Source organism: Canis lupus, chromosome 21 (assembly GCF_003254725.2).
Source record: "Canis lupus dingo isolate Sandy chromosome 21, ASM325472v2, whole genome shotgun sequence".
Classification (NCBI taxonomy): Eukaryota; Metazoa; Chordata; class Mammalia; order Carnivora; family Canidae; genus Canis; species Canis lupus.
Window position 1 is genome coordinate 40,696,796 of NC_064263.1, and position 24,129 is coordinate 40,720,924.

Consider the following 24,129-nt stretch of genomic DNA (forward strand, 5'->3'; position numbering starts at 1 on the left):
TCCTGTCTGCATATGCCTGGGCACTTCACAAAACACTTCCACACTCTGATCTCACTTATTGCAGGTCATCCACACAACAACCCTAAGAGATGACCATTGAACTACAGAAGAAAGTGGGCTCAGAGAGGTTAAGTGGCTTGCCTAAGCTCACACAGCAGAACTGCCACAACACATAGAACTAGAGCTCTTCAGACCACAGCATGACTGCAGAGCATGCCCTAAGGGACTGAATGTCTTTGGATAAGGAAAGGGTACAAGGGGAGTCTGAGTGTGGACTGCTGCTCCCCCACAGAGCAACCATGACAGACGGACATCATGATGATGATGGAAGACATAGGAACACACACACTCACACCCTCACATGCCCTTCCTCCATAAACCTGCACCATTTTGGTCATTGACACTCATACTCCTGTATGCAGAATGCCCTCTACACGTGAACTGACACGTGTAAGTCTGCTCCCTGCTCATTCTTTCATTTACTTACCATCACAGGACAGATAGTCGGCAAAACAGGCAAAAATCTGTTTTATGAAACTATTTGTACTGACTTACTGTTAGAAAAATCTCTCTTTATACACACACACACATGCATGCACACACACACCCAGCACTGCCACTACTCTACCATCTTCTTCTCACCATTTCTTCCTTCTACTGTTTATGCCTGGCAAGGAATGCTGTGCTCAGCAGTAATATTCTTCCGAGGATACCTTGTGACACCCTTCGGTGACTCAAGGCCAAGACCAAAAACGCAACCACTGGGACCATCAATAAAATCTGAAGGTTTTGTAGTAGATCATGCTTTATATTCATGAAACTGGTGGCTAGAGGTGTCAGAGCAGAAGTCAGCTAATTTATCTCTATTTTATCTAAACTAGCACTTAGAGTCCCTGGCACCCTACTGGGCAACTAGGGGGACTACTGAGAGAGTAAAAAAATGAGTCTAAAGAAAAATGAACCTTTGCACTCAGAGCAGGACAACCCTGCAAACCAAAACCCGTCCTCCAGAACTGGGAAGGTCATGGAGGGGGGCATCTGAGGGGCTGTGGAAGGAAGGACTTCTGACAAAGCGTTTTAGGCAGAGGGAGCAGCATAAGAAGGTCAAGGGCAGGGAAGTGTGTATTTGGAGCCTAGAGCATGAGAGATGAAGCTGGAAGTTAAAGTCATTTTAGAAGCTGTGACAGAGAAACTTCAGCCCCACCCCATTTCAGTGCCTTGCAACACGACGGAGGTTTATTTCTGGCACCCGTAAATTCCCATGTGGAGACTCCTTCCATCTCATGGCTCTGCCATCCTCAACACAAGCTTCCAACTCCACTGCAGGAAAAAGAATCAAGAAGCGTTTATGGACCGGGCCTGGTAGTGATGGCCCTTGCCTTCACTCCCCCAGCCCTAGGAGAGCCTGGAAAAACAGGCTAGCCAACTGCCTGGGAAGAAGAGGAAACAGGTGTTACATTTAGCTAGCAATCTCTGCTAAAGCAGATTTTTGGAGAGTAACTTTTAATTTTCACATAATGTCAAAATAGTATAAAGAACTCCCATGTACTTTTTTTTAAAATTTTTATTTATTTATGATAGTCACACACAGAGAGAGAGAGAGAGGCAGAGTCACAAGCAGAGGGAGAAGCAGGCTCCATGCACCGGGAGCCCGACGTGGGATTCGATCCCGGGTCTCCAGGATCGTGCCCTGGGCCAAAGGCAGGCACCAAACCACTGCGCCACCCAGGGGTCCCCCCATGTACTTTTTTACTCAGATTTACCAAGTGTTCATATTTTGCCCCATTTGCTTTTCCTACCTCGGTATGTATAAAACACACACGTAGGTAGACATACATACACATGATTTATATACATGCACTTTTCTGTTGTGTATGTATACATATATACACATGTGATTTATATATATGCACTTTTCTGTTATGCATTTTATATATATGTATATATATGCATTTTAAAAAAGATTTTTATTTATTCACAAGAGAGAGAGAGGCAGAGACACAGGCAGAGGGAGAAGCAGGCTCCATGCAGGGAACCTGATGTGGGACTCGATCCTGGGTCTCCAGGATCATTCCCTGGGCCAAAGGCAGGCTATAAACCGCTGAGCCACCCAGGGATCCCCTATATGCATTTTTTTAAAGATTTTATTTATTTATTCATGAGAGACACACAGAGAGAGGCAGAGACATAGGCAGAGGGAGAAGCAGGCTCCCAACAGGGAGCCCGGTGCAAAACTCGACTCCAGGACCCCGGGATCACGACCTGAGCCAAAGGCAGACACTCAACCACTGAGCCACCCAGGGGTCCCTATATGTGCATTTTTCTGAGCAATTTTAAAGTATGTTTGAGACCTTGTATCCCTCTATCCCTAAATACGTTGCTGTGTGTCTCTGAAGAATGATGACGTCTTCGTACACAGCGGGGTTTCTTAGCTTCTCTGGGCTTAATTTCTCTCAACTATAAAACGAGGATAATGTAATACCAGCCTCAAAGAACTGTTGTAAGAAATATGCAAAATAACACCTGGGGACCTGGGTATGGTGGCGATCATTATGGCTATTGGGATCATCTGCCCCTTTCCAGGTATCTGTGATGGGGATGCAGCCAATGACCTCACCCTGAAGGATGGTTCTGTGGTGGGTGAGGCCCAGGACCCTGCTCCCTTTCTGGACAGCTGGCAGGTGCCCAGCTCCCTGACCTCAGTGGGCCAGACCCGCTTCCGCCCGGACAGCTGTGCCACAGCTGACTGCTCGCCCTGCCTCCGCATGGTATCCAACCGCACCTTCAGCGCCTGCCACCGCTTTGTATGTACAACTGGGTCCAGCATGGGGGAGCCTCCTAGGCTGGGAACAGCAGCACCAACCTGCAGAGGGCAGCTCCCCAGAGGTGTTGAACTTGGGACCAGATTAGAAGTCTTCAGAAGCTCATTGTTGCCCCTGGGCAGGGCTGGGAGAAACTGGGCCCTGGGATGTGGGGAATCAGGGTAAGGGGTACTGTCTGATACACATGCCCAGGTGCCCCCAGAGTCGTTCTGTGAGCTGTGGATCCGGGACACCAAGTACGTGCAGCAGCCCTGCGTGGCTCTGACGGTGTACGTGGCCATGTGCCACAAGTTCCACGTGTGCATCGAGTGGCGGCGCTCTGACTACTGCCGTGAGTCAGGGGCCTGAGGGGGAGTGGGGAGGATGGGGGTGTCCTCCATTGCTTCTGTTGCTCTCACCCCGTTAACCATTCATTTGTTCGTTGATACAAATAATTTGAGAAATATTTTATAAACAAATCCATAAGCCAATGAATAAATTAAATTTATTTTTATTATCATTTATATTAATATGTCAAATGAATATTATCTGTTTATTATCTAATTTATCTGAATCCCCTTGCCTCATCTGTAAGATGAGGACAGTAATACTAGCTCCCTCTAGGGTCGTTTTGAAGGTGATATGAGGTAATGTGTGCAGAGTGCCTCACGTAGGCCCCCCACATGGTTCCCATCCAGGAAGTGTTAGTTCCTTTCTCTTAATTCTTGGTCCTCTTTCTCTTCTTTCAGCACCTCCCTGAGAATAGAGGTGAAATCCACCCTTTCCCCACCCCCTTAGGTTTGCAAAGGATGGACTAGAGTAGTTTGATTTATAAATGTGGACATATCCAGATAGGCTGGAAGCAGCTCACAGGAAGACTATGCCCAGAATATGACAGTTGAAAGACGAAAAAACAGTCATTAGAGTAGTGTTCTTCAAACTATGGGTATGAAATCAACTTTGGGGATTAACACCACATTTAAAATATGCAATAGAGGGATCCCTGGGTGGCGCAGTGGTTTGGCGCCTGCCTTTGGCCCAGGGCGCGATCCTGGAGACACAGGATCGAATCCCATGTCGGGCTCCCGGTGCATGGAGCCTGCTTCTCCCTCTGCCTGTGTCTCTGCCTCTCTCCTTCTCTCTCTGTGTGACTATCATAAATAAATAAAAAAATTTAAAAAAAAATGCAATAGAATAGGGAATGCTAGTGTGTACTGTACTTGTACTGCAGAATGATTAAATATTGTTTTGTGAAAAATTTGTTTCGATAGGTCAGTAATTCTCAAAAAGAAAAGGTAAAAAATATATACATATCTGTAATTCCCAATCCCCATTATCCTTTATTTTTTTTATAAATTTTTATTTATTTATGATAGTCACACACACACACACACACACAGAGAGAGGCAGAGATACAGGCAGAGGGAGAAGCAGACTCCATGCACCGGGAGCCCGACGTGGGATTTGATCCCGGGTCTCCAGGATCGCACCCTGGGCCAAAGGCAGGCGCCACACTGCTGCGCCACCCAGAGATCCCCCCATTATCCTTTAAAATCACCAGGGAACTTCAAAAAGTATTAATGCTGGGCCTCACAATAAGAGATTCCAGTCCAGTTGCTCTGGGGTGGGATCCTGGGCAAGGGTATTTCAAAGCTTCCAAATGATTCTTCTGTAAGGACCACGGGTTGAGGTTTGAGGACCACTGTTCTACATGCATGTGTGTATTGGACCACAATGTAAAATGTACTTTTTACAGTCAAGAAAATTTGAAAATGCTGATCTAGAGCAAGGGTTTGGCAAATATTTCCTGTAAAGGGCCAGATAGTAAATAACGGAGGCTTCTCAGGCTATATGGTCTCTGTTACTCAACTCTGCCCTTGGAGTGCAAAAGCAGCCAGATACAATAGGTGTGGCTATTGGTGTGACTGTTTCAATAAAACTTTATTTGCAAAAAAGCAAAAACAAAAAACCCCACTTTATTTGCAAAAATAGGTAGGAAGCTAGATTTGGCCACAGGTTGTACTTTGCTGACTCCTGATCTAGGTAAGGGAGGCAGTGACGCCAAACGGCTTTGCCCTCTCTGTGGAGGCACTGATGATGCTCTGAGACCCCTCCTCACTCTGCTTGGGATCTGAGCCAGGTCTGGTGCCTGCTGTGCCCTTGCAGCCTTCCTGTGCTCCAGCGACTCCATATACCAGGCCTGTGTGGCAGCCTGTGAGCCCCCTGAGACGTGCCAGGATGGGCTGCTGGGCCCACTGGACCCAGAGCAGTGCCAGGTGCTGGGCGAGGGCTGCGTCTGCTCTGAGGGCACCATCTTGCACCGGCGCCACTCAGCGCTCTGCATCCCTGAGGAGAAGTGTGGTGGGTTCCTCCCCTACCAGGGTGGGGCCCTCCAAAGCTGACCTCACCCTCGGGTCTCCTCATCCCACCTGCTACCCATGGACCCATCTGCATCCCTCCAGGTCTGCTTTGGGGATGGGCAGTGTCCCAGGGAGGGTCAAGTCTGGGACAGTCTGGGTGTCCCCACTTGCCTCAGTCCCTTGTGCCCTGCCGTGTCCCCCGCCGCAGCCTGCACAGACAGCGCGGGGGTGCCTCGGGCTCTGGGGGAGACCTGGAACAGCTCCCTGAGCGGATGCTGTCAGCACCTGTGCCAGGCTCCTAACACCATCGTCCCAGTGGACTTGGACTGCCCGGGGCCCCGCCCTCCTCAGACCTGCCCACGTTTCGGGGAGGTGGCCCTACTCCTGCCCACTGAGGATCCCTGCTGCCTGGGGACCGTTTGTGGTAAGTCCCATGCTTCACTTCCCTCCACCTCAGCTATAAGATGGCTAAGAGGCTCCACGTCTGCCTACTGACCCTGTCGGATAGGACAAGGCTGGGGAAAATGAAAGTGTCTTGGGGAGGCATGTTGTAAAGAGTGGAGAACCCCTCCTAGGGGGGCTGGAGCCACCCTCATGAATCAGTGTGGGGGATGGCTTCAAGGCACAGGCTGAGGACTCTTCCTCCACCACTTTGCAGGCTCATAACCTCAGCAGGTCCTTTACTATCTTTTGTGCCTTAGTTGATACTACTATAGCACCAGGCTGATCATAGTCTCCACTCTCTGGGTTGTTGTAAGAATCTAGAAGTTAATACTGATCCAGGGCAGCAGCTGGCACATGGCCCATCTCGATGAATATTAAGTATTAATGCTCTTCTGTTGAGCCCTGGACCTTCTGTGTGACCCTCAGAGGACCCTTCCAGGAACATGGGTCCTGGGGGCGCTGGAGGGAGAAATGAGGACAAGCGCTTCTAGGTGCTGGGCAGTACTGGAGGTGAGGGAGGGGAGTCCCAGCCTCCAAGTGACAGGCCCCGTGGCCCCTGGGCCAGTGTGTAACCAGACTCTGTGTGAGGGCCTCGCCCCTACCTGCCGCCCAGGCCACCGACTCCTCACCCACTTCCAGGAGGACTCGTGCTGCCCCAGCTACAGCTGTGGTGAGAGGTCCCGAGGCGGGGAACACAGGGGTGGGGGAGCCCTGGGGACTGGGGCAGAGCCAGGGTGGAGGCCCAGGCATGGCCAGACAGGGTCTGCCCCCAGCACTGAGACTCTGTCTTTTCTCTAGAGTGTGACCCAGACCTGTGTGAGGCAGAGCTGGTCCCCAGCTGCCGCCAGGACCAGATCCTGATCGCGGGCCGCCTGGGGGATTCGTGCTGTACCTCCTACTTCTGCGGTGAGGGGACGCACCATCGGATGTCGGTGTGCACGGCTGGATCCCAGCCATCTCCTTCCTCGCCCTTGCCTTGGGTGTCTGGGAGGACAGGGTAGGGGTCTCCAGGGGGACTGGGCACAGGATAAGGGTGAGATTCCTCAGAACAAAGTGAAGGAGGAAAAGGAAAGCAACCCAGGCTTCACCCCTTTCACAACTAAGCAGGAGGAAATTGGTGTTTGTTTGGTGTAAGACTTCAGGTAGACAAGAGGGATCTAGATACTGCTTTAGGACAAGCTCCACGAAGCCACAGAAGACTATTTGAGTCCAGCTCCTGTCACAGCTGGGTTTTAGGTCACCCCCCAGCCCAGCAACCTGCTCTGTACCAAGACCCTGTGAGGGGGGCTGCCTGTGACAGCTGTGGCCCCTCTCACCCCACCTCAGCCTGTGGCGACTGTCCAGACCCGATCCCCGAGTGTCAGGAAGGAGAGGCGCTCACCGTGGACAGGAACACCACGGAGCTCTGCTGCCCTCTGTACCAGTGCGGTGAGTACAGAAGCTGGACATGAAGCAGGGAATGAGGACTGTGAGTCAGTGCTAGGAGGGCTGGGATGGCCTCAACCCACGCCTACCTCTGGCCCTGCAGAGCACCCCTGGAGGGGACAGGGAACCTCTTCCTGAAGCCCCAAGCCATCCATGTCACAGCCTGCACCCCCACACCATCCAGCTCCCACCGCCTGGCCCAGCCTCCTCCGGTGAGGCCTCCTTCGTCACGGCTTAGGCTGCACCATGCTTCAGAGCTCACTACCTGGGGGTTCCCTGTTGCTCCCTGTTGAGCTCCCATAGATCCTGAGGGAAGACATTGTGAAAGGGACCTGGTGGCACATAGATGTCCCTGGCGTCCCTTCCACTTAGGTGCCCTTGTCCCACCCAGGATTTTCCTGGTTTGTCCAACCCAGCACCACACATACACATTTTGCCTCTTAAATATCTTTTAGCCTAGCATAGGTGCCTTTTTCTACATGACACAAAATTACAGGGTTTGGGCTGTGGTCCCGCGGAAAGCCCCACTTCTGGATTGATCCATTGCTTCCTCTTAGAACTGCTTACCTTGCTCCCCCATTCCCGGTGCTTCCTGTAAAGCAGAATTCAGATCCCAAGAGTTGGTGGATTCGAGGTACAAGTGTGCGGCTCAACAGACACAAGCCTCACAGTACCTCACATCATGCTAACGCTCGCCCTGGATGAGGGCGGTGACTGATCCCTCCATCTTACATTTACGTTTTTCCTCCATCAACCAGAAAATAACCCATTACTTTGACACCTTACAAAGGTCCTTCTCCCCCTCCACCTCATCATTTTTTGAAACATCCATCGATAATCCTTAACCCATGCCAATATGTATATATATTTTTAGTGAATCAGATAAGTCTTACAGTTTTCAGAACCTCACCTTCTGCGCTGTCCCTTCGTGCGTACCCTCCCCACCACAAAGTTGTGCCCGGGGGTCCCTCGCTCCTTGCCTTGTTCTCTCAATAAATGAGAATGGCTGAGGAACACCAAACTAAGAGGGACGGCCTGAAGACTAGGAAAAAGGGAAGCATGTGGCCTCAGGTTCAGGATGGGCTATGATTGGAGGGTTGCCACCTGGTGGGAAGAGCAGTGTTCTCTAGAGGGAAACCTTCCCGGCAATGGAGCTTGTGCCCGTCACAGGCTCCCATCTGACCACGACTCTCCGGGTGACACAGAATCCGGGGGAGGAAAGGCCCAGCTGAGTGACTTTAAGGTTCTGACATTGTCATATAGCTAATGCCTCCTCAGAGTGGAACTGAGGCCTCCAGAAGTAGTTCTACGGGGAGGCTCCAGGGACCCAGACTTCTTCCCTGGACCCCAGCCCTGGAAAGGGTGTCTAAGGACATCATGGGGACTCCAGGGGGAGCCGGGAGGAACCCCCCCTCTTTAGCCAGTGTTGCGTTTCTGGGGATTTCTGCTCCAAGGTGCCTGCAACTGTCTTGCCTCCCTCCCTGACAGTGTGTGAGAGTTTCCGCTGTCCCCAAGTGCAGTGTGGCACGGGCACTGCCCTGGTGGAGGTCTGGAGCCCAGACCGCTGCTGCCCCTACAAGTCCTGTGGTAAGTCCCTGGATGGGGGGTGCCCCTGCCCAAAGGCAGAAGATCCAGGGCCCCTGTGCAGAGGGGGCAGGGGAGGAATGGGGCCCACACGGTCAACCTGCTCAGATTCATTCCAGCCCTCCAGAATCATCAGGTCAAAGCCACCCAAATTGCCTTCCTCCCCTGGCACCTGATCTCTGGGAGCTTAGCATTCTTACACTTTTTTCTCCCCAGGATGAAAGAAGGAAAAAAATCAAGTTCCTTGTTCCCAAAAGGTTTTTCCATCGAAAACAAACAAAAAAAGGTCTTTATTGCAGCTGTCTGTTAGTAAACATGATCTTTGTTAAAATTTACCCTGCACCCCTTTGGGAGCCTCAGTGATCAATAATGAACGCCAGTGAGCTTTGTATGAAAATGTTATTTAAAAAGAGTTGAGAAACTCTTTTGCATTTACTTCACTTGTCTTTTTCCTGCCCTACAATGTCAACTTCAGGAGGGCAGAGATTTTTTAGTCTGTTTTATTCACTGCTTTGTCCCCAGAGCACAGAAAAACCTCAGCCTAGAGTAGGCGCTTAAAACTATTTGCTGCATGAGTGAGTGTGACCCAGGAGGGTGTCTCCCAGCCTCTCTGACCTTGCGCTCTCCTCGCCCTGAGCTAGAGGGGTGTTCCAGGCTGCTAGTGCTACCACAGCAGCTGGCTCCCCTGCAGCTTTGAACAGGGCCCACCCCTGGCAGGAGGCTTGGAGCAGCAAAGCCAAACCCACGGGAATATATATTTGGGAAAGAGAGATGCTCAGAAGGTCCACCCTTGCCATGTTCACTCCTGGAGAGGCCCCACATCTGCTCCAGAAAGGGCTCTCAGGAGGGCGGGGCAGGATGAAGGCCGGATGGCAAAGGGGCCCCTGTGGTTGGCCTCTCTGCCTGTTTAGCCTCACTGCCTCTGCAGTGGAGCTTAGAACTAGGACCCACCACTGCCCCCGCCCACCTGCCCTACCAGGGGAGCTGCAGCCCACAGGCCGGGCTAGGCTGGGAGGGGAGGCTGAGATTTGGACTTCTTACCCCCACGGGAGGCTCCACCCTGACTGGGCCAGAGGAGGGGCTGCTTAGGAGTGAGCCTCGTGGGGGCCCAGGGAGGCTTCCACCTGGACATCTCTGGTGACATGGGTCCCGGCCACTCCTGTTTTTCAGAATGTGACTGTGACACAATCCCGGTGCCCCGGTGCCACCTGGTATGGAGACCCTGCTTCTTCCCAATCTCTGTGATCTGCCTACCCCTTTCTTTTCCACTCTATCCCATCCCCTGGAGAGCCTGTTCCTTTCACGTAGTGCAAAGAGCCTTGGTTTGCAAGTCCGCGTCCTTGTCCTAAGCTCTGCTTTCTGAGTACAGTGTCCTCATATATAAAGTGGGTGTGCTTATGCTTCAGCATTGTGGTGAGCAAGTACAAGCATGGTGGCGGTGGGGATGATGGTGGCGGTGGGGACGGGGAAGTTGCTGATGGTGGTGATGCTACAATGGCAGCTGATGTTTCCTGAGAGCTAACTGTCAGGAACGTTCCTAGGCCTTTTACGTATATTGTCAAATTAATTCTCATGACAGCCCAATGAGATTCCATGATGATCTCAGCTATACAAACAAGGAACCTAAGGTTAAGGTCATGAAGCTAGTAAATCAGAGTCAGGATTAGAACCCAGGAAATCGGACCCCAGAGACCATGCCTTTTGCCACCGGGCTGCACAGTCCCTGAAGGAAGGGAAAACACTTCAAGAAATATGAAGTTATGTTTAAAGTTTTCTTCACCATTTTCTGGATTATATATATTCTCCTCACCCCCTACCCCCGAGCACACATTTCCTCTCCTTTTCTCCCCCTCCCATCCCTCCTCTTCTCCCTTCAACTGGTGAAGGAGGAAGGGAAATGATATGAGCCACACAGGGTTCTTGGCTGGCAGCCACACAACGGTCCCTCGTTGAGGTGGGAGAGGATGCTGGGGTGGGGTCCTTGGTGGGGAAGCCACGCTGGGAATTTCTCCCTCGGCTGGGGAGCCCCAAGAGCCCCCAGGCCTGCCAATCCCCTCCCCACCCACCGCAGGGAGGCAACTGACGAGGACAAGGGCCTGGGTGGCAGGCTGCTCCCACGGGCGGGCTGGGCTTCCCCACCCCGGGGTGCTGACCGCCCTTGCCCCGCTCAGTGGGAGAAGTCCCAGCTGGACGAGGAGTTCCTGCACAGCGTGGAGAACGTGTGTGGCTGCGCCAGATACGAGTGTGGTGAGTGGGGAAGGGAAGCCGAGGGGTAGAGCCGGTGAGGGCCAGCCGGCGGGACGGCTGCAGGCCGGGCCCTGGGTGACTGTTGCCATCCCGCCCGGCCATCCAGTGAGGGCCCCCGTGTGCCTGAGCCGCGAGCTGGGGGTCATGCTGCCGGGCCAGACGGTGGTGGAGCTCTCCGCAGACGGCGTGTGCCACACCTCCCGCTGCACTGACGTGCTGGACCCCCTGACCAGCTTCTACCAAATCAACACCACCTCCGTGCTGTGTGACATCCGCTGTGAGGCGGTAGGTCGGGGCAGGGGCGGGGGGCCGGCCTGGGGCCCGGGTGACCGGGTGACCCCCGGTGCTCCAGAAATCAGGGCCTCAAGCCTTCTAGATGAGTCTGGAGTGAAGAGTAGGCGCAGGGGTGGGGGCCTCTCAGAGAGGCCTACGGCAAGTGCTGAGCCAGGCGGCGGCAGGGGAGGGGGGGGGGACAGCAGCGGCACTCTCCGGGTGGCTTCAGTGTGTGTGTTTGGGTTGCTACCCCTGGTGAGCACTGCTGCAGGCCCCGCATCTAGGGTAGCGACCGGCTTCTAGTAAAAGCCAACCGGGGTGGGATTAGAATAATTCCCATTCGTCAAATGAGAAAACTGAGGTTTAGGGAGGTCCAGTCATTTGTCCAAATCCCCCAGGGACTGGGACTCACCTTGAGGCCCATCTGGAACCAGAACGAGCACCGTTAATCAGCAGCAATGCTGTCTCTGAAGGGGGTGGCAGTGCTCCTTGGCCACTGGGGCTGAGTCTAGGGATTGCTGTGAAGGAGGCTTGAAGTAGACGTCAGGGTGACCTTCCTGCCTGAGACGAGGGGCTGGGAGCTCCCTTTCCCAGGGGGCCTTCCAGGGCTTTGGGCTCAGCGACCTCAGACAGCAGGAGAGCCAGGAGGGTGGAGGTGGGCACCTGGCTGAGGCCCATCTCATCCTGCCCTGCCCTGCAGAACCAGGAGTACGAGCACCCACGGGACCTGGCAGCCTGCTGCGGCTCCTGCAGGAACGTGTCCTGCCTCTTCACTTTCCCCAACGGCACCACCTCCCTGTTCCTGGTAGGCAGCCCCCTAGCTACCCACCTGGGAAGGTGTGCCAGGAGGCCACCAGGGCTCAGGGCGAGACACGGACAGGGTCCCAGGCCCTGCCAGGTCCTGGGCTGCACCTTGTGTTTGGAGTTGGGCCCTATCAGTCCCCTCAGGCCCTCTGGCCGCAAGTCCCCCTTGCCCACCTCTGTGCCCTCCAGCCTGGGGCATCTTGGATCGCAGACTGTGCCCGCCATCACTGCAGCAGCACTCCCCTGGGCGCCGTGCTGGTCCGCTCACCCATCAGCTGCCCCCCGCTCAACGAGACCGAGTGTGCCAAGGTCAGTGCCAGCCTGCTGCCCCCACGGCATGGCCTGGAGCCAGGGATATGGGCCGTCTTACTAGTGGGGGGAGTGTGGGGGGCGGGAGGGGGGTCCTGTGTACAGAGGTGAGGGAGGAGGGGTTCCCTGGCGTCTGCACCTGCCCTGCCACCCCAGCTCCTCATCTCGCCATGCATTCCTGCTCTGACCACATCACACCCTGTAGCCTCACACATCATGCGGCTGCACACAGATGCATACAAACATACATCCTCACGTGTTCTAAGCACACTCACATGCACACCAACACAGGCAGTCGATCACTCACACACACCACACATTGCATGGAAACGTGAACACCTCAGCCTGCCAGAGCATGTACCACACACCGTCACACATCAGGGCACACACACCGCACAGATGCTCGGTTCAGTCCTGGGATGGTCTAATGGCATTGCCACTAACCCATCCAGCACCAGCAGGGGCAGCTGTCACTGTGGGCAGACCTCAAGGAAAAGGATTTCTGGAAGGTTGGCTTGTTGAATTATGGAAGTTCCTTGGACATTCAAAGATTTCTGATCTTACCTAGAAAACAAATAGATACGCTCCCAGTCATACACACAATACACACATGTATATGCTCATAAAATCACACACAAATACACACACACACACACACTTATTCACAAAGAACTATCATTGTTTTATCCATTTCATAAAGGAGGAGGAGGGCTATGAGGGATAATTGCCCCCATTTTCAAGGTGGGACAGAGCCCAGACCACTGACCCAAATGGGCCAGCTCCTACATCCCTTCCCTCCCTGACCCTCCATGCAGGAAGCACTAGTGAGGGTGCAGGGTGGGGCATGAGGGAAGCTGCCAGGGAAAGATGGGGGGCCCTGCACCACCTTAACCCAGCCTCCAGTCTTACTGGGGCCACGGGCAGCCTCAGTGCCAGGGTCCTTACCAGTCAGGTTAGCCCCTGTGGCTCTCCTGTGGCCAGCCTTGGGGCCCCTTCTCCCTCTGGCCAGGGCCTGATGGACAGCAGCGCCTGGCGCTCCTCTCCCGGGGCGTCACGGGAGGAAAGGGGTCCCTCCTTGCACTCTTTCTGCCTCTTGCTCAGATCTTGGCTCCTGGCCTGGGATGTGCTCTCCCACTCACCTCCCCTCCTCTCCCTCTAGGTGGGGGGCTCAGTGGTCCCTTCCTTGGAAGGATGCTGCAGGACATGTGAGTGAGCGTGGTGGAGGCCGAGGGGTGAAGAGGGACACTCCTCTATGCTCGGGGGACAGGGTATCACGTCAGGGCTCAAGAGGGCCAGATTCCTGGCCTGGCACCTCCAGTGGTGGTCCTTTGGGGATTATTGGATGAAGGGATCACACCCCCGCCCCTCCACGGGGCTCATGGCACCGGCAGAGATGCAGGTGGGCAGAGACCATGCTCATGTCCCTATTCCAACAAAAGGCATCTGCTTCTTGATGGAGACGGGACTTTGGGCTGTGGAGTCCAGGAGGCCAGTGATTCACCAGCTGCTCTGCCTCCTTCGGCCTCTGCCAAGACCCGCAGCCCCCCAGGCCCCCAGGTGAATCCTCCCTATGGTCAGGAGCCCTGTCTTGCAGGTGCCTCCTGGGTGGGATTCACACCCACCGGATCCCTCAGTCTGAGCGAATGAGCTGTGCGTCTGTCCTCACACCTGCCCTCCGGAGCCTGCAGCCCCAAACACAGAGGCATGCACGTTCCCGTCAGCTTTAGGACCGTTGCCTACATGCCTCCCCTCCCCCTCGGGTCCTCAGACTGCCCTTCAGAGAAATGTAGCATTTGGGATCCTTTTGCGTCCACCTCACATACCACAAGGAAGCTGGGCTCAGTGCCTCACTGGCTGATCTCTGACCCACAACCCATGTTCTCTGAATATTCCACGTGCTCCCATGTGACCTGCGACCCGTGTCCCTCTCCCCAGGTTCCCCGGGGACCCTGTTTCCTGTGGTCCCCGTTAGCCCCGCCTCTCCTCCACGGGTTAGTGTCCACTGCCACCCAGGTACTCCTCTCGGAAGCCCACAGGACTGGAGGCGTGCAGCCGCAATGCTGTTCCCGACAGTGTCCCTTCTGCTACGGGGTGGGGGAGGGGAGGGCGGCCCCGCTGCCTGCCTCTGGCGAAGGCCCTTTGGGCCAGCAGTGCATGCTGGATAGCGAGCCTCATCCCCTGGGCTTGCGTGGGATTGCTTCGGCGGTGCCCGCTCTCCTGGAGCCCACCAGTGCCCAGCGCTGCCACCGCTTTGCTCTCACTGGTCGCTCAGCTGGTCTCGGTCCAGGACCCCAAGGGCCATGGCCCGGACAGCCCTTGGTCCTCTTGCCTCCTAGAAGCAGAGGGGGAGGACAAAGGGAACGTACCTTGGCCAGGAGTCCTCTAGCCGGTGCAGTGGGAAACCCACTGTGGTGAGGCCCAGAGGCCCGAAGGAAGGATCCCACCCCACTTCCGGGGTGACGGAGGGAGTCTGTGCATCAGGCAAATGTTTGTTGAGCATCGGTACACCAGGCCCTGTTTGAGGCACTGTAGACACAGCCTAAATAAGGCTGACATTTTAGTGGGAGAGACAGAATAATACGTGAAACATATGACAAGACAGATGCATCTGGGTTTATGGGGATTGAAACTTGTACAATTTGGGGAGTCCTCATTAAGGAAAAGAATACAAACGTACAAATCCTGTGCCAGGGTGTGAAACAGAATATTTAATTAGAATGGGAAAAGACCCCACAACAAGTTGTGGGAGGGGCTGTTCAGAAGGAGGCACAAAGGTTCCCCAGCGTAATTACAGGTACCCGACACGATGGAGATGATGGTAGATGCTGGCGGTGCCCTGGATAGAAATGAGGCGAGGGAGCCCTCAGGGAGGCAGCTTGGGTGGAGGGAGGGAGCTGTAGTTTCAGGAGAGGTGTGGGAAAGGCCTGGGGAGGACACCTGTGAGCCTGTGAGGCCTGGGGTGGCTCTGAGATTGCTTGTCCATCCGTGGTAAGCACGCCCGGCCCAGGAAGCTGCGTGCCGTTGTGCTGTTTTCCATCCCAGTGTGAGGACCCGAGAGCCTGTCAGATGGATAGGGACCCCCGGCGAGCCTGCTGTGTGCCAGCATGTGCTAGAGACGGGGTTGCCGTGCACTCAGGAGATTGCAGATTCCTTATCCTAGACGCCCTCTCAGAGTCAGAATGCAGAAGCCCAGAGAAGGGTGGGGATATGGCCAGGGGCAGGGGCAGGGGTTAGGGACGGGCCCTGGGGCTGGGGCTGGGGCAGGGAGGCAGCCTGCCTGGCATCCAAATCCTCCTCTTCCATGGCCCAGAGCCCCCCCACCCCCGAGGCCATCCAGACCTCATAGCCTGTCTCCCCCACCCCCACCACCCCTGCGTCTTTCCAGGGCACTGAGTTAAAAGGCTTTCTCCCTGCTACGAGGGGCTCTAATGCATGGACGCTAACACTGGCAGGAGGCCCTCGAGCATGACACTAACCGCCCAGATCCACCGGCCTGTCCTGCTGCCCCCTCCCTGCCCCTGCAAGCGCTGGTCGGCCACGGCTGCCTCACCCACCTGTCCCCCCAGGTAAAGAGGACGGGCGTTCCTGCAAGAAGGTGACCATCCGGATGACCATCCGGAAGAATGAATGCAGGAGCAACACCCCTGTGAGTGGCGCCCTCGAGGCGGTGGGAGAGGGGCTTTGCCAGGGTGGGCATCACGGTCTGCCTCCCCGGCCTGCCTGTCTCCAGGTGAACCTAGTGTCCTGCGATGGGAGATGCCCGTCCGCCAGCATCTACAACTATAACATCAACACCTACGCCCGCTTCTGCAAGTGCTGCCGGGAGGTGGGCCTGCAGCGGCGCTCTGTGCAGCTCTTCTGTGCCACCAACGCCACCTGGGTGCCCTACATAGTGCAGGAGCCCACCGACTGTGCCTGCCAGTGGTCCTGAGACCCGGGGGCCGGGGCTGGCTGGAGCTCCTGAGCCACCCCACCTTCTGCTCCCAGCTGGCCCAGGGTGCCGGGGCAGGGGCCCCGGGGGACAGTACAGGTGTGGGGAGCTGTACGGGCAAAACGTGCGATGACAGGCAGAGGCACAGCAGGTGACTAGAAAGGGCCCACCTGGGCTGGGGGCTCAGGGAACTCCACTCTGTACTTGGCCAAGGTCTGGAATGGGCCCCAGGGCAGGGGCAGGAGCCCCCGCACATCTGTGATTCTGGCTGCAGGTGGAAGGGGTGAGTGCTTTCCTGAGAAGCCAGGACCAGAGCTAGACCGAAGGCCACGTGCATGGCTGGGATGTGGCGGCCCGTTCTTTTTTGGCCCTTTCTACCTTGGGAGAAGCATCAGACACAGTAAAAGGAGGGGGCACGTTCATAGCAACACACAGGCCTTGCATGTAGCTGCTCAGGAGGACTTTCCAGAAGCAAAGAGGGTGGGTTCTCACGTCCAGATCTTCTCACCAGTGTCTGTGAGGTCAGGCCCAGAGACTGGGGAGTGGGTTCAGCGACCTTCAAGTCCCCTGTAGGCCCAAGAGGGATGCCCTGGTATTCTGTTGTTGACATTGGGGTTCAGGAAAGGATTTAGAACAAGCCTATGCCTGCTCCATGCACGTCCCCCACACCTGTCTTCCCAGTGGGTGAGGTGGCTCTCCTGAGGTGGTGGCAGGAGCCTCCAAGGGCCCTTGCTTATTTAATTGTACCTTCAGCCCAGAGGGCAATGCCTGGCTTTGCCATGTGCCTCTTCTCCAAGGACATAGCAGAGTTGATCTCTGGAGGGGCCAGAGAGTGAGGTTTGTGACTCAGCCAATTCCCAGGTCTCTGTTCCGTAGGACTGTTTAGCCAGAGAGCATCTGTCAGTGGGAAATGCAGGCCCTACACACGTACAACTGGTCTCCCAGCATTTGTCAGAGCCTTGTCTCTGAACTGGAGTATCCTGCTTAAAGCCAGGGCTAGGGTCCCCTTCACACCCCCACTCTGCAAGTCACCTCCCTGGGTCACTTTGTGGGGCTGGGCCCAAAGGGCACAGACATGAGCTCATTCAGGCCCCAGCACTACCCTGACAGGTCTGGGACTGTGTGGCTGCCCTAGTGGGGAGCCTAGGGTTGGGGTTAGAGGCCTGTGCCAGGATGGTCCCAGCTGTTCCCGCAGCCTCTGTTCTTGTGTCTGTACTCTGGTTCTATATGGAATAAACCACAGAAAGACATCAGGCCTCTGAGCATCTCTGAGGATGTCAGGTCTGCTTTGAATCTGAAAGGATTTCAGCTGTGAAGACAAGACCCTATTTTATGGCTATAGAGGTCACTCCAACTTCTCCTGCCCACCCCCCTCAGTGGCTGCCCCGACAGGCTCCTGAGGGAAGGGTGGAGGGACAGGATGAGATCTTGGGGAGCTGGGGATCTAGGACCCCGACCCCGGTGGGGGCCTCAGTTTGGAAAGGCGGCCTCAGGCTTTCAGATGACTGTTCTTCAACTACTTGTCCCTAATGACCCAGCTTTGCTGACGTGGCCCTCCTGGGCTGCAGCTGGCAGCAGCTCCCCATTGTCCGCCCCACCCCCACCACATACTCCCAGGGGGCCTCGCTTCTGGTGATCACACCCATCGCTAGAACCACAGCCCTCCTCACCTGCACTTCCATCTAGGCACCCCCTCCTGCCTGTTCCTCCTGGAGGCCAACCTCCCACCCCAACCCTCTGGCCAAACATCCCAATCCTGTTCCCCCAGCTGTGTCCTGGGAAACTTTAAGACTCAGATACTTCAGTGAAAGATTAATAAGAAACAAATCGTCAGCCAGCACCATACCCCTGTGCAATGGAGAAGACAGGAGATGGTGAGGAATTTAAACCTTGATCAGTGCTGCCCAGTTGCCTTCAAAAAGCCAGTAGCCCCAGTGTTGATATCAGCGTTCATTAAAACAATTTGGAGATGGCGATTTACCTCAAAATACATATACCCTTTGACGAAGGTCTCTTATTTCTAGGCTGCTGTGGTAGGCTCCAGGACGGTCTCCCAAATATGTCCCCATATTCATGCCAGGAACCTCTGTGTGACTTGACCTAGTAAAAGGGATTCTGCAAATGGGATTAAGACTCTTGAGGTGGAGAGGTGGTCCTGGATTACCCAGGGGGGCCCAATGTCATCCCAAGTCCTCTGAAGAGCGGGGCAGGAGAGTCAGAGTCAGAGGAGATGAGGTGACCGATGCTGAGGTTGAAATGATGTCCTTTGTGGTTGGAGGCAGGGGCCACTGGCCAAAGGATGTGGGCGACCTCTAGACGCTGAGAGAGGCAAGGAAGGGATTCTCCCCTGGAGCCTCCAGAGAGAACACAGGAGTGCCCACACCTTTATTTTAACCCAGCAAAACTGATTTAAGACTTCTGAGGTCTGGGACCCTAAGAGAATAAATCTGTGTCATCTAAGCCATTGAGCTTGTGGTAATTTGTCACCGCAGCTATAGAAAACGAATACGGCATCTAAAGAAGTAATTCATCCAAGGAGGCAGGTACCCGACTGTGTATCATAGCATCGTCTTAGGTTGTTTTTTTTTTTTTTTTTTTTAACCTAGTAACCACTTTCCATGCCTATCAATAGGGAATGATTAGATCACCCGGTAGAGCCACGCTATTGAAGATTATGGAGCTGTTTCCTCTACTGACCCATCTCCTTCATGCACCTATGCAGGGACACACCCACACCCCCACACCCCCAGTCTCATTCCCTTGAAGGGGTTTCAGGACTGAGGAGGGCCCTCCCTGGCTGGCTGGGCCAGCTGGTTCAATGGCAACATTGGTCTCAGAGCATCCTGTCTGGTTCTGAGGGTCCCAAAGACTGTCACTGTGTACGGGATGATGAAATGATGACTCCAGAATTGACTCAAGGCTCAAGGGTCTTGGCATCTCCTCATCGCCACTCTCTTTGTATCACTTAAAGCTTGAAGGAACCCCCGAGGCCACACACCAGACAGGTGAGGAAACAGAAACCCAGGATGGAGGCCTCAGATTGCTGGTAGCTGCACTGGGCGGCTGCCCAGCCTGCGGCCCCCTGTGACGTCTGCAAACACGAGGGGTTTTGAGCTCCAGAACCATCCCATTTGCCGTGCTTGGGCTCAAGTTCCCGCCCCGATTTTCTGGGCTTAATCTTCTTCCTGTGGAAATCAATAAGGACATTGTGATGGAATGATTCACGTTCAAGGTCAGGCCAGAGCAAATTGGAGGCGACATGCTGATTTTACCGCCCTCCTGGAGTGGAGAGCCAATCCTGCTCGCAGACCCCTTAACCCTTTCCTCACCACTCCAGCAGCTGACCCAGGCTGGAGCTGGCCGGGGGCCCTTGGCCCTGGTGTGGCCCTGGCTTTTATATCCCCACCGACCATATGACCACATGGCCTTGGAGCCTCACACGTGGCTCCTGGTGATTTGGGGAAGGCAGAGGGCAATCACAGCCCTGAACCAAACAGGAACAACCTCAAGTGGAAGGTCAGATGCTACTTTTGTAAGTTCATGGGCCACATCCCACCCCGGGAAATCTTCCTCTTGGAATCAGAGCTTTCCCCACTTCCAAGGCTCTCTTCAGAGCTCTAGGTCCCCTCTTCCCTGCTCTCCTGGGCTGTCCCACCTGGGGAGGTGGAGGCAAGAGGGATTGAGTTCCTCATTTTTTTAATGCACAGCAAGTCAGATCTTTTCTGTGGCTCAAGCACAATAGAAGTGTATTTCTCCTATAAAAAACAAAAGCAGGTGTTTCTGAGCAGCTGGAACCTTGCATCCAAAATAATTCAGAGACCCTGGCTCCTCTGTCTAGAGGGACTACGTCTTTCAGCACAGGCCTGGCAAAGGCGCCTTGCTCCCCTGCATCAAGCCAGCTCCAGGAGCGCCCAGAGCACGCCCAGAGCTTGGGGAAACGGGAGTGCAGGGGGCTCGCTCTCTGCCACTCCTCCCAGTGGCCAGAACCTGTGTAGGTGGCCACAGCAAACCGCGAGGGAGGCTGGGAGATGTAGTCCAGCTGTGTGCCCAGGAGGAAGAAGAGCTGGGTCCGGAAGATGTCTTCTTAGGGAGGAGGGAGAGATAGTGGGGACGGTTCTGAGGAGTTGGGCTGAGTAGGATAGAAGAGAGATAGGGCGTGAGGGCAAGGGAAGGTTTATCTGTTCCCTGGTTTGAGGACGGCAGTGACTTGACCTATATCCTGGGAGAAGCCAGTGGAGAGAGAAGGGTTTTCCTGGGTGAGAGATCAGGGTCTCTGAGGGCCGTTGGCTGGCATGGGGAGGAACGGTGACAGACAAGGGCACCTTTGGCTGGGTAGACCCTGACTTAGTTCTTTATTCATCCTGGGCACCCCGGTGTCTAACATAGCGCGCTGAAAACTGAGTATGAACAGGCCTTAAGCACCAAAGTGAGGAGCCTGGGCAGCAAAAAGTTAAAAGACTATAGGGGTGGGCAGATCCAGGGAGCCAGGTGCCCCCCAACATACTGTGGCAGTGCCAGTTAATCCCTTGCAGCAGGCAGGAGGCCTGCACAGCTGTCTCTCCCAAGCTGCAACTGCACACCCGCCCGGCCCCTGGCCCAGAGGTCCGGGCAGCCCAGGCTCGGGGGAGGAGAAGGAGAGAGGTAGGCAACATGGTGGGTAGCCGGCCCAGCCGCTGCACGCTTGGGGAACTCGTTCTCCAGGGCTGAGCCCTTCTGTGGGCTTGCCACTCAGCCCCCACTTGCCACGAGGATCTACTTCGCTCTGGGCCAGTGTCCTCTCCAGTCAGCTAAAGGCAAAGTGTGTCCCCGCTTCTCCCATACCAGGTCCATTCCTGCCTCTGCACCTTTGCCTGGGCCTTTGCCCCATCTCGAATGCTCTTTGCTCTTTTCCTCCCTCTCGCTGGGCAACTCCAGCCCAGTGTTCAGACCAACCTTGAGCTGCAAAACCCCAGCCCACAGGCTCCTTCTCTTGGGTCAGTAGCCCCCCACGGCCCTGGCTTCTGCTTGTCCGGGGCGTCACATGCCCGTGTGGCTCTATGCTCGGCTCAGGGAAGGGGGATGCAGGCCCAGCCTTAGCATTCAGTCATTATTTAGCCACATTTCATTCACAACAGATGGAGAAGGAAGCTAAGCCTCAGAGAGGTTAAGCAACTGCATAGCTGGAGAGTGGGGGACACAGGACTTGAGCCCAGAGTCCACACTCATACTCTCCATCTCACTGGGAAAAACATGAAGCAGACTGCTGGGTGCCTAATAGTTGCCATTCCAGGCCCCTTCCTCCAAGAAGCCAGAGACGACAGTGGAAAGAATATTCTAGTCTCTCTTTGGCCAGTTACCATAGGATGTTGGCAAATGTCAAGCCTCAGTCCTCCATTGTGAGGAGGGGCGACAGGTTCTGCATGCTAGGGTTGGCATGAGCGTCAAGTGAGATCATGGATGGGAACAGGCCAGACAGTTGCACAGTCTGCCACCCTGTGTGAAGCTGCCTGGCTGAGCCAGGAGATCCCGGCCCAAGCCGGGCACAGTGCAGGAGAAAAGCTGGAGCAAAGAGCCCAACAGAGCCCCAGCCCTCCCTCCCCGCGGGAGCTCTGGGGCTCACCACTGAGCCTTCACCTGGGCTGTGCCCGGCCAGCGTGCATCCTGCCTCTGTTATCTGAGCTAAATCACTGTTTATAAACGGCCGGAGCTGAGGGAGCAGGGTGCTCTGAGGGAAGAGCCTGGGTGACGGGGTCCAGCCCTGTTTCTGAACAGCAGTGTGATCTATCCTCTCCAAATCCCAATGTCCTCACCACCAAAATGGAAATGAGAGTCTGGCAAAATGATGGTGACAAGGTTTAGCGGTAAAGCCCCTGGCCCACCATAGGCATTTAATGAATGAAGCTATTGTTGCCACTGCGGACAGGAGTGACCTAAGGGTCATCGTCTTCAAACTCCACATCTCCAGGAGCAGAAACTGACCCTTAGAGAGGGACGGTGACTTACCCAAGGTCTCAATGCAAAGTGAGCAATGGCAGAGCCAACACCAGACTCCAAACCCAGTGCTCCTTCCATTGCAAACTCAAGGGAGCTTTCTCTGACTTCCAAACCATGTAGGGTCTCCTTGCCCTGGCCTCACAGCCTTCACCTTCTGAGTCACCCACCGGGCCTTCCAAGACTTCTGTCTCTTTCTAAGATAGGAGCCTCTTGCTCCTGCCCCAGCTCCCCAACAGTAGCTATTACAAGGCTGGCTCCTCCGCAAGGTGTTCAGACCCAGCCAGGGAGGTTCTTGGGGTTCCGGGAATGTTCCAGGGATGGATTCCCTAGATGGAGGGGAGCTAGAAGTGAGAGAGGGAAGGGTTAAAGTGAGGCAGCTGGAGCGGGCAGCCTGCAGACGGCCCAGCCCAGCACTGGGAGGCCTGCCCCACTCCATTCCTTTGCAGATCAGTTACACCCAGCTGTCTTCCTCCCCACCGCCAGTGCCCCTCGGATTAGGCGGGAAAGGATCCCCGGCCTGCAGCCTGCACACGGCCCGTGGGGAACAGCGCCTGCAGCCCACGCCTCCACGACAGCTGCTGAGTGTCAGGCGAGAACATAGATCAGCAGGGTCCTGGCAGAGGTGCCCCCAGCCCAGGCCCTGCCCCCAACATGTGCAGGAGGGGCCGCCTGGCGAGAAAGGGGGTCTGTAAGGGATTTGGGAGGTACAGGGGAGGGACTGCTCCCAAAAATACCTCCTCTGCCCATATGTCACTGGGCCTCAAATTCTACCCTTAGACATCTTGGAAACTTCAGGTCTTTCAAAGACACCAATTAAAAACTACATTTCCCAGAGCAGCTGGCATTCCTATGTACTGTTTGATGGGAATGTCTTCATAAAATTAATCAGAATTTTATTTTACTTTTACAAAGAATACATGAAGTCCCTCAAAAATATCTATCCGTTGGGGCACCTGGATGGCTCGGCCAGTGGAGCATCCATCTTTTGATCTCAGGTCTTGATCTCAGAACTGTGAGTTCAAGCTCCACATCAGGCGTGAAGCCTACTTTAAAAAAAAAAGTCTATGCCTTTGTCTTAGTGTTCCACTGAGAACTTTAACTTAAGATGAATTTAACATAAATAGTTGATAATATGGAGAAAATGTTGTGGGCTATGGTTTCAAGATAAAAAGACTAATGTCATAAAAACTCTCAAAAAACTAAAAACAAGCCATATGATACGACAAAGAAAATTTAAAACTAGAAAATATCTGTGTTTGTAATGAAAAACATGAAACAGTTCCATCTATAGGTCAGATATATGAAATTTCTGGAAGCTATCAAGCAAATGGGAAACAGCACAGTGTATAGGTTGGACAGACTTTCTGGGTTCTAATCCTGATTTCTTCACTCAGCAGTGAGTGAAGAAACCTTGGCAAGTTACTGAACATCTCTGAACTTCAGTTTCCTCAACTGTGAGATCAAAATAATAATTATAATAGTGATGAGGATTATGTAAAGATTAGAAGAGATCTTGTGGGGGAACATCCTTGTGATCCCACCATCAGAGGAACTAATATCACCACTGAATGAATGGCTATGGTTGTCTCCCCCATCACTCACCTACACAGCTGCTGAGGAACCCCACACAGTAGCAATTCATATTAATGTCTACTTTTATTATAAATATTATCAATTAAAACTTTCTAGCTATTTGAAAATGATGGACAACTCCAAAATGATATCCAAGTTGAGATGGCAGAGGGAATATCAGTGAAATACCATCAATTCAAGAAACAGGAAGGACATGAAGAGCATTCTAATTAACATTCCCAGGATGATTTGTGAGGATTTTTAAGTATCTATAAAATAAGAGGCTTGTGGGGCACCTAGGTGGTTCGGTGGTTGAGCATCTGCCTTTGGCTCAGGTCGTGATCCTGGGATCCTGGGATTGAGTCCCACATCAGGCTCTCCGCATGGAACCTGCTTCTCCCTCTGC

At 54.3% G+C, this 24,129-nt stretch overlaps 1 protein-coding gene across 1 annotated transcript in view; it reads left to right on the plus strand.

The window, feature by feature from the left end:
• The window catches only part of OTOG (otogelin), an 89,841-nt gene extending 71,203 nt beyond the window's left edge, over positions 1 to 18,638 (plus strand). The window contains exons 40-55 of the mRNA XM_025459664.3: positions 2,584 to 2,804; positions 3,015 to 3,153; positions 4,968 to 5,162; positions 5,370 to 5,585; positions 6,171 to 6,275; positions 6,404 to 6,511; positions 6,932 to 7,033; positions 8,519 to 8,617; positions 9,785 to 9,825; positions 10,786 to 10,861; positions 10,968 to 11,146; positions 11,835 to 11,939; positions 12,128 to 12,247; positions 13,407 to 13,452; positions 15,814 to 15,893; positions 15,978 to 18,638. Of these exons, the coding sequence (XP_025315449.1) occupies positions 2,584 to 2,804; positions 3,015 to 3,153; positions 4,968 to 5,162; positions 5,370 to 5,585; positions 6,171 to 6,275; positions 6,404 to 6,511; positions 6,932 to 7,033; positions 8,519 to 8,617; positions 9,785 to 9,825; positions 10,786 to 10,861; positions 10,968 to 11,146; positions 11,835 to 11,939; positions 12,128 to 12,247; positions 13,407 to 13,452; positions 15,814 to 15,893; positions 15,978 to 16,178 (2,033 nt within the window). The 3' untranslated portion in view covers positions 16,179 to 18,638. The remainder of the gene's footprint in view (positions 1 to 2,583; positions 2,805 to 3,014; positions 3,154 to 4,967; positions 5,163 to 5,369; positions 5,586 to 6,170; positions 6,276 to 6,403; positions 6,512 to 6,931; positions 7,034 to 8,518; positions 8,618 to 9,784; positions 9,826 to 10,785; positions 10,862 to 10,967; positions 11,147 to 11,834; positions 11,940 to 12,127; positions 12,248 to 13,406; positions 13,453 to 15,813; positions 15,894 to 15,977) is intronic.
• The last annotated feature ends 5,491 nt before the right edge of the window (positions 18,639 to 24,129 follow it).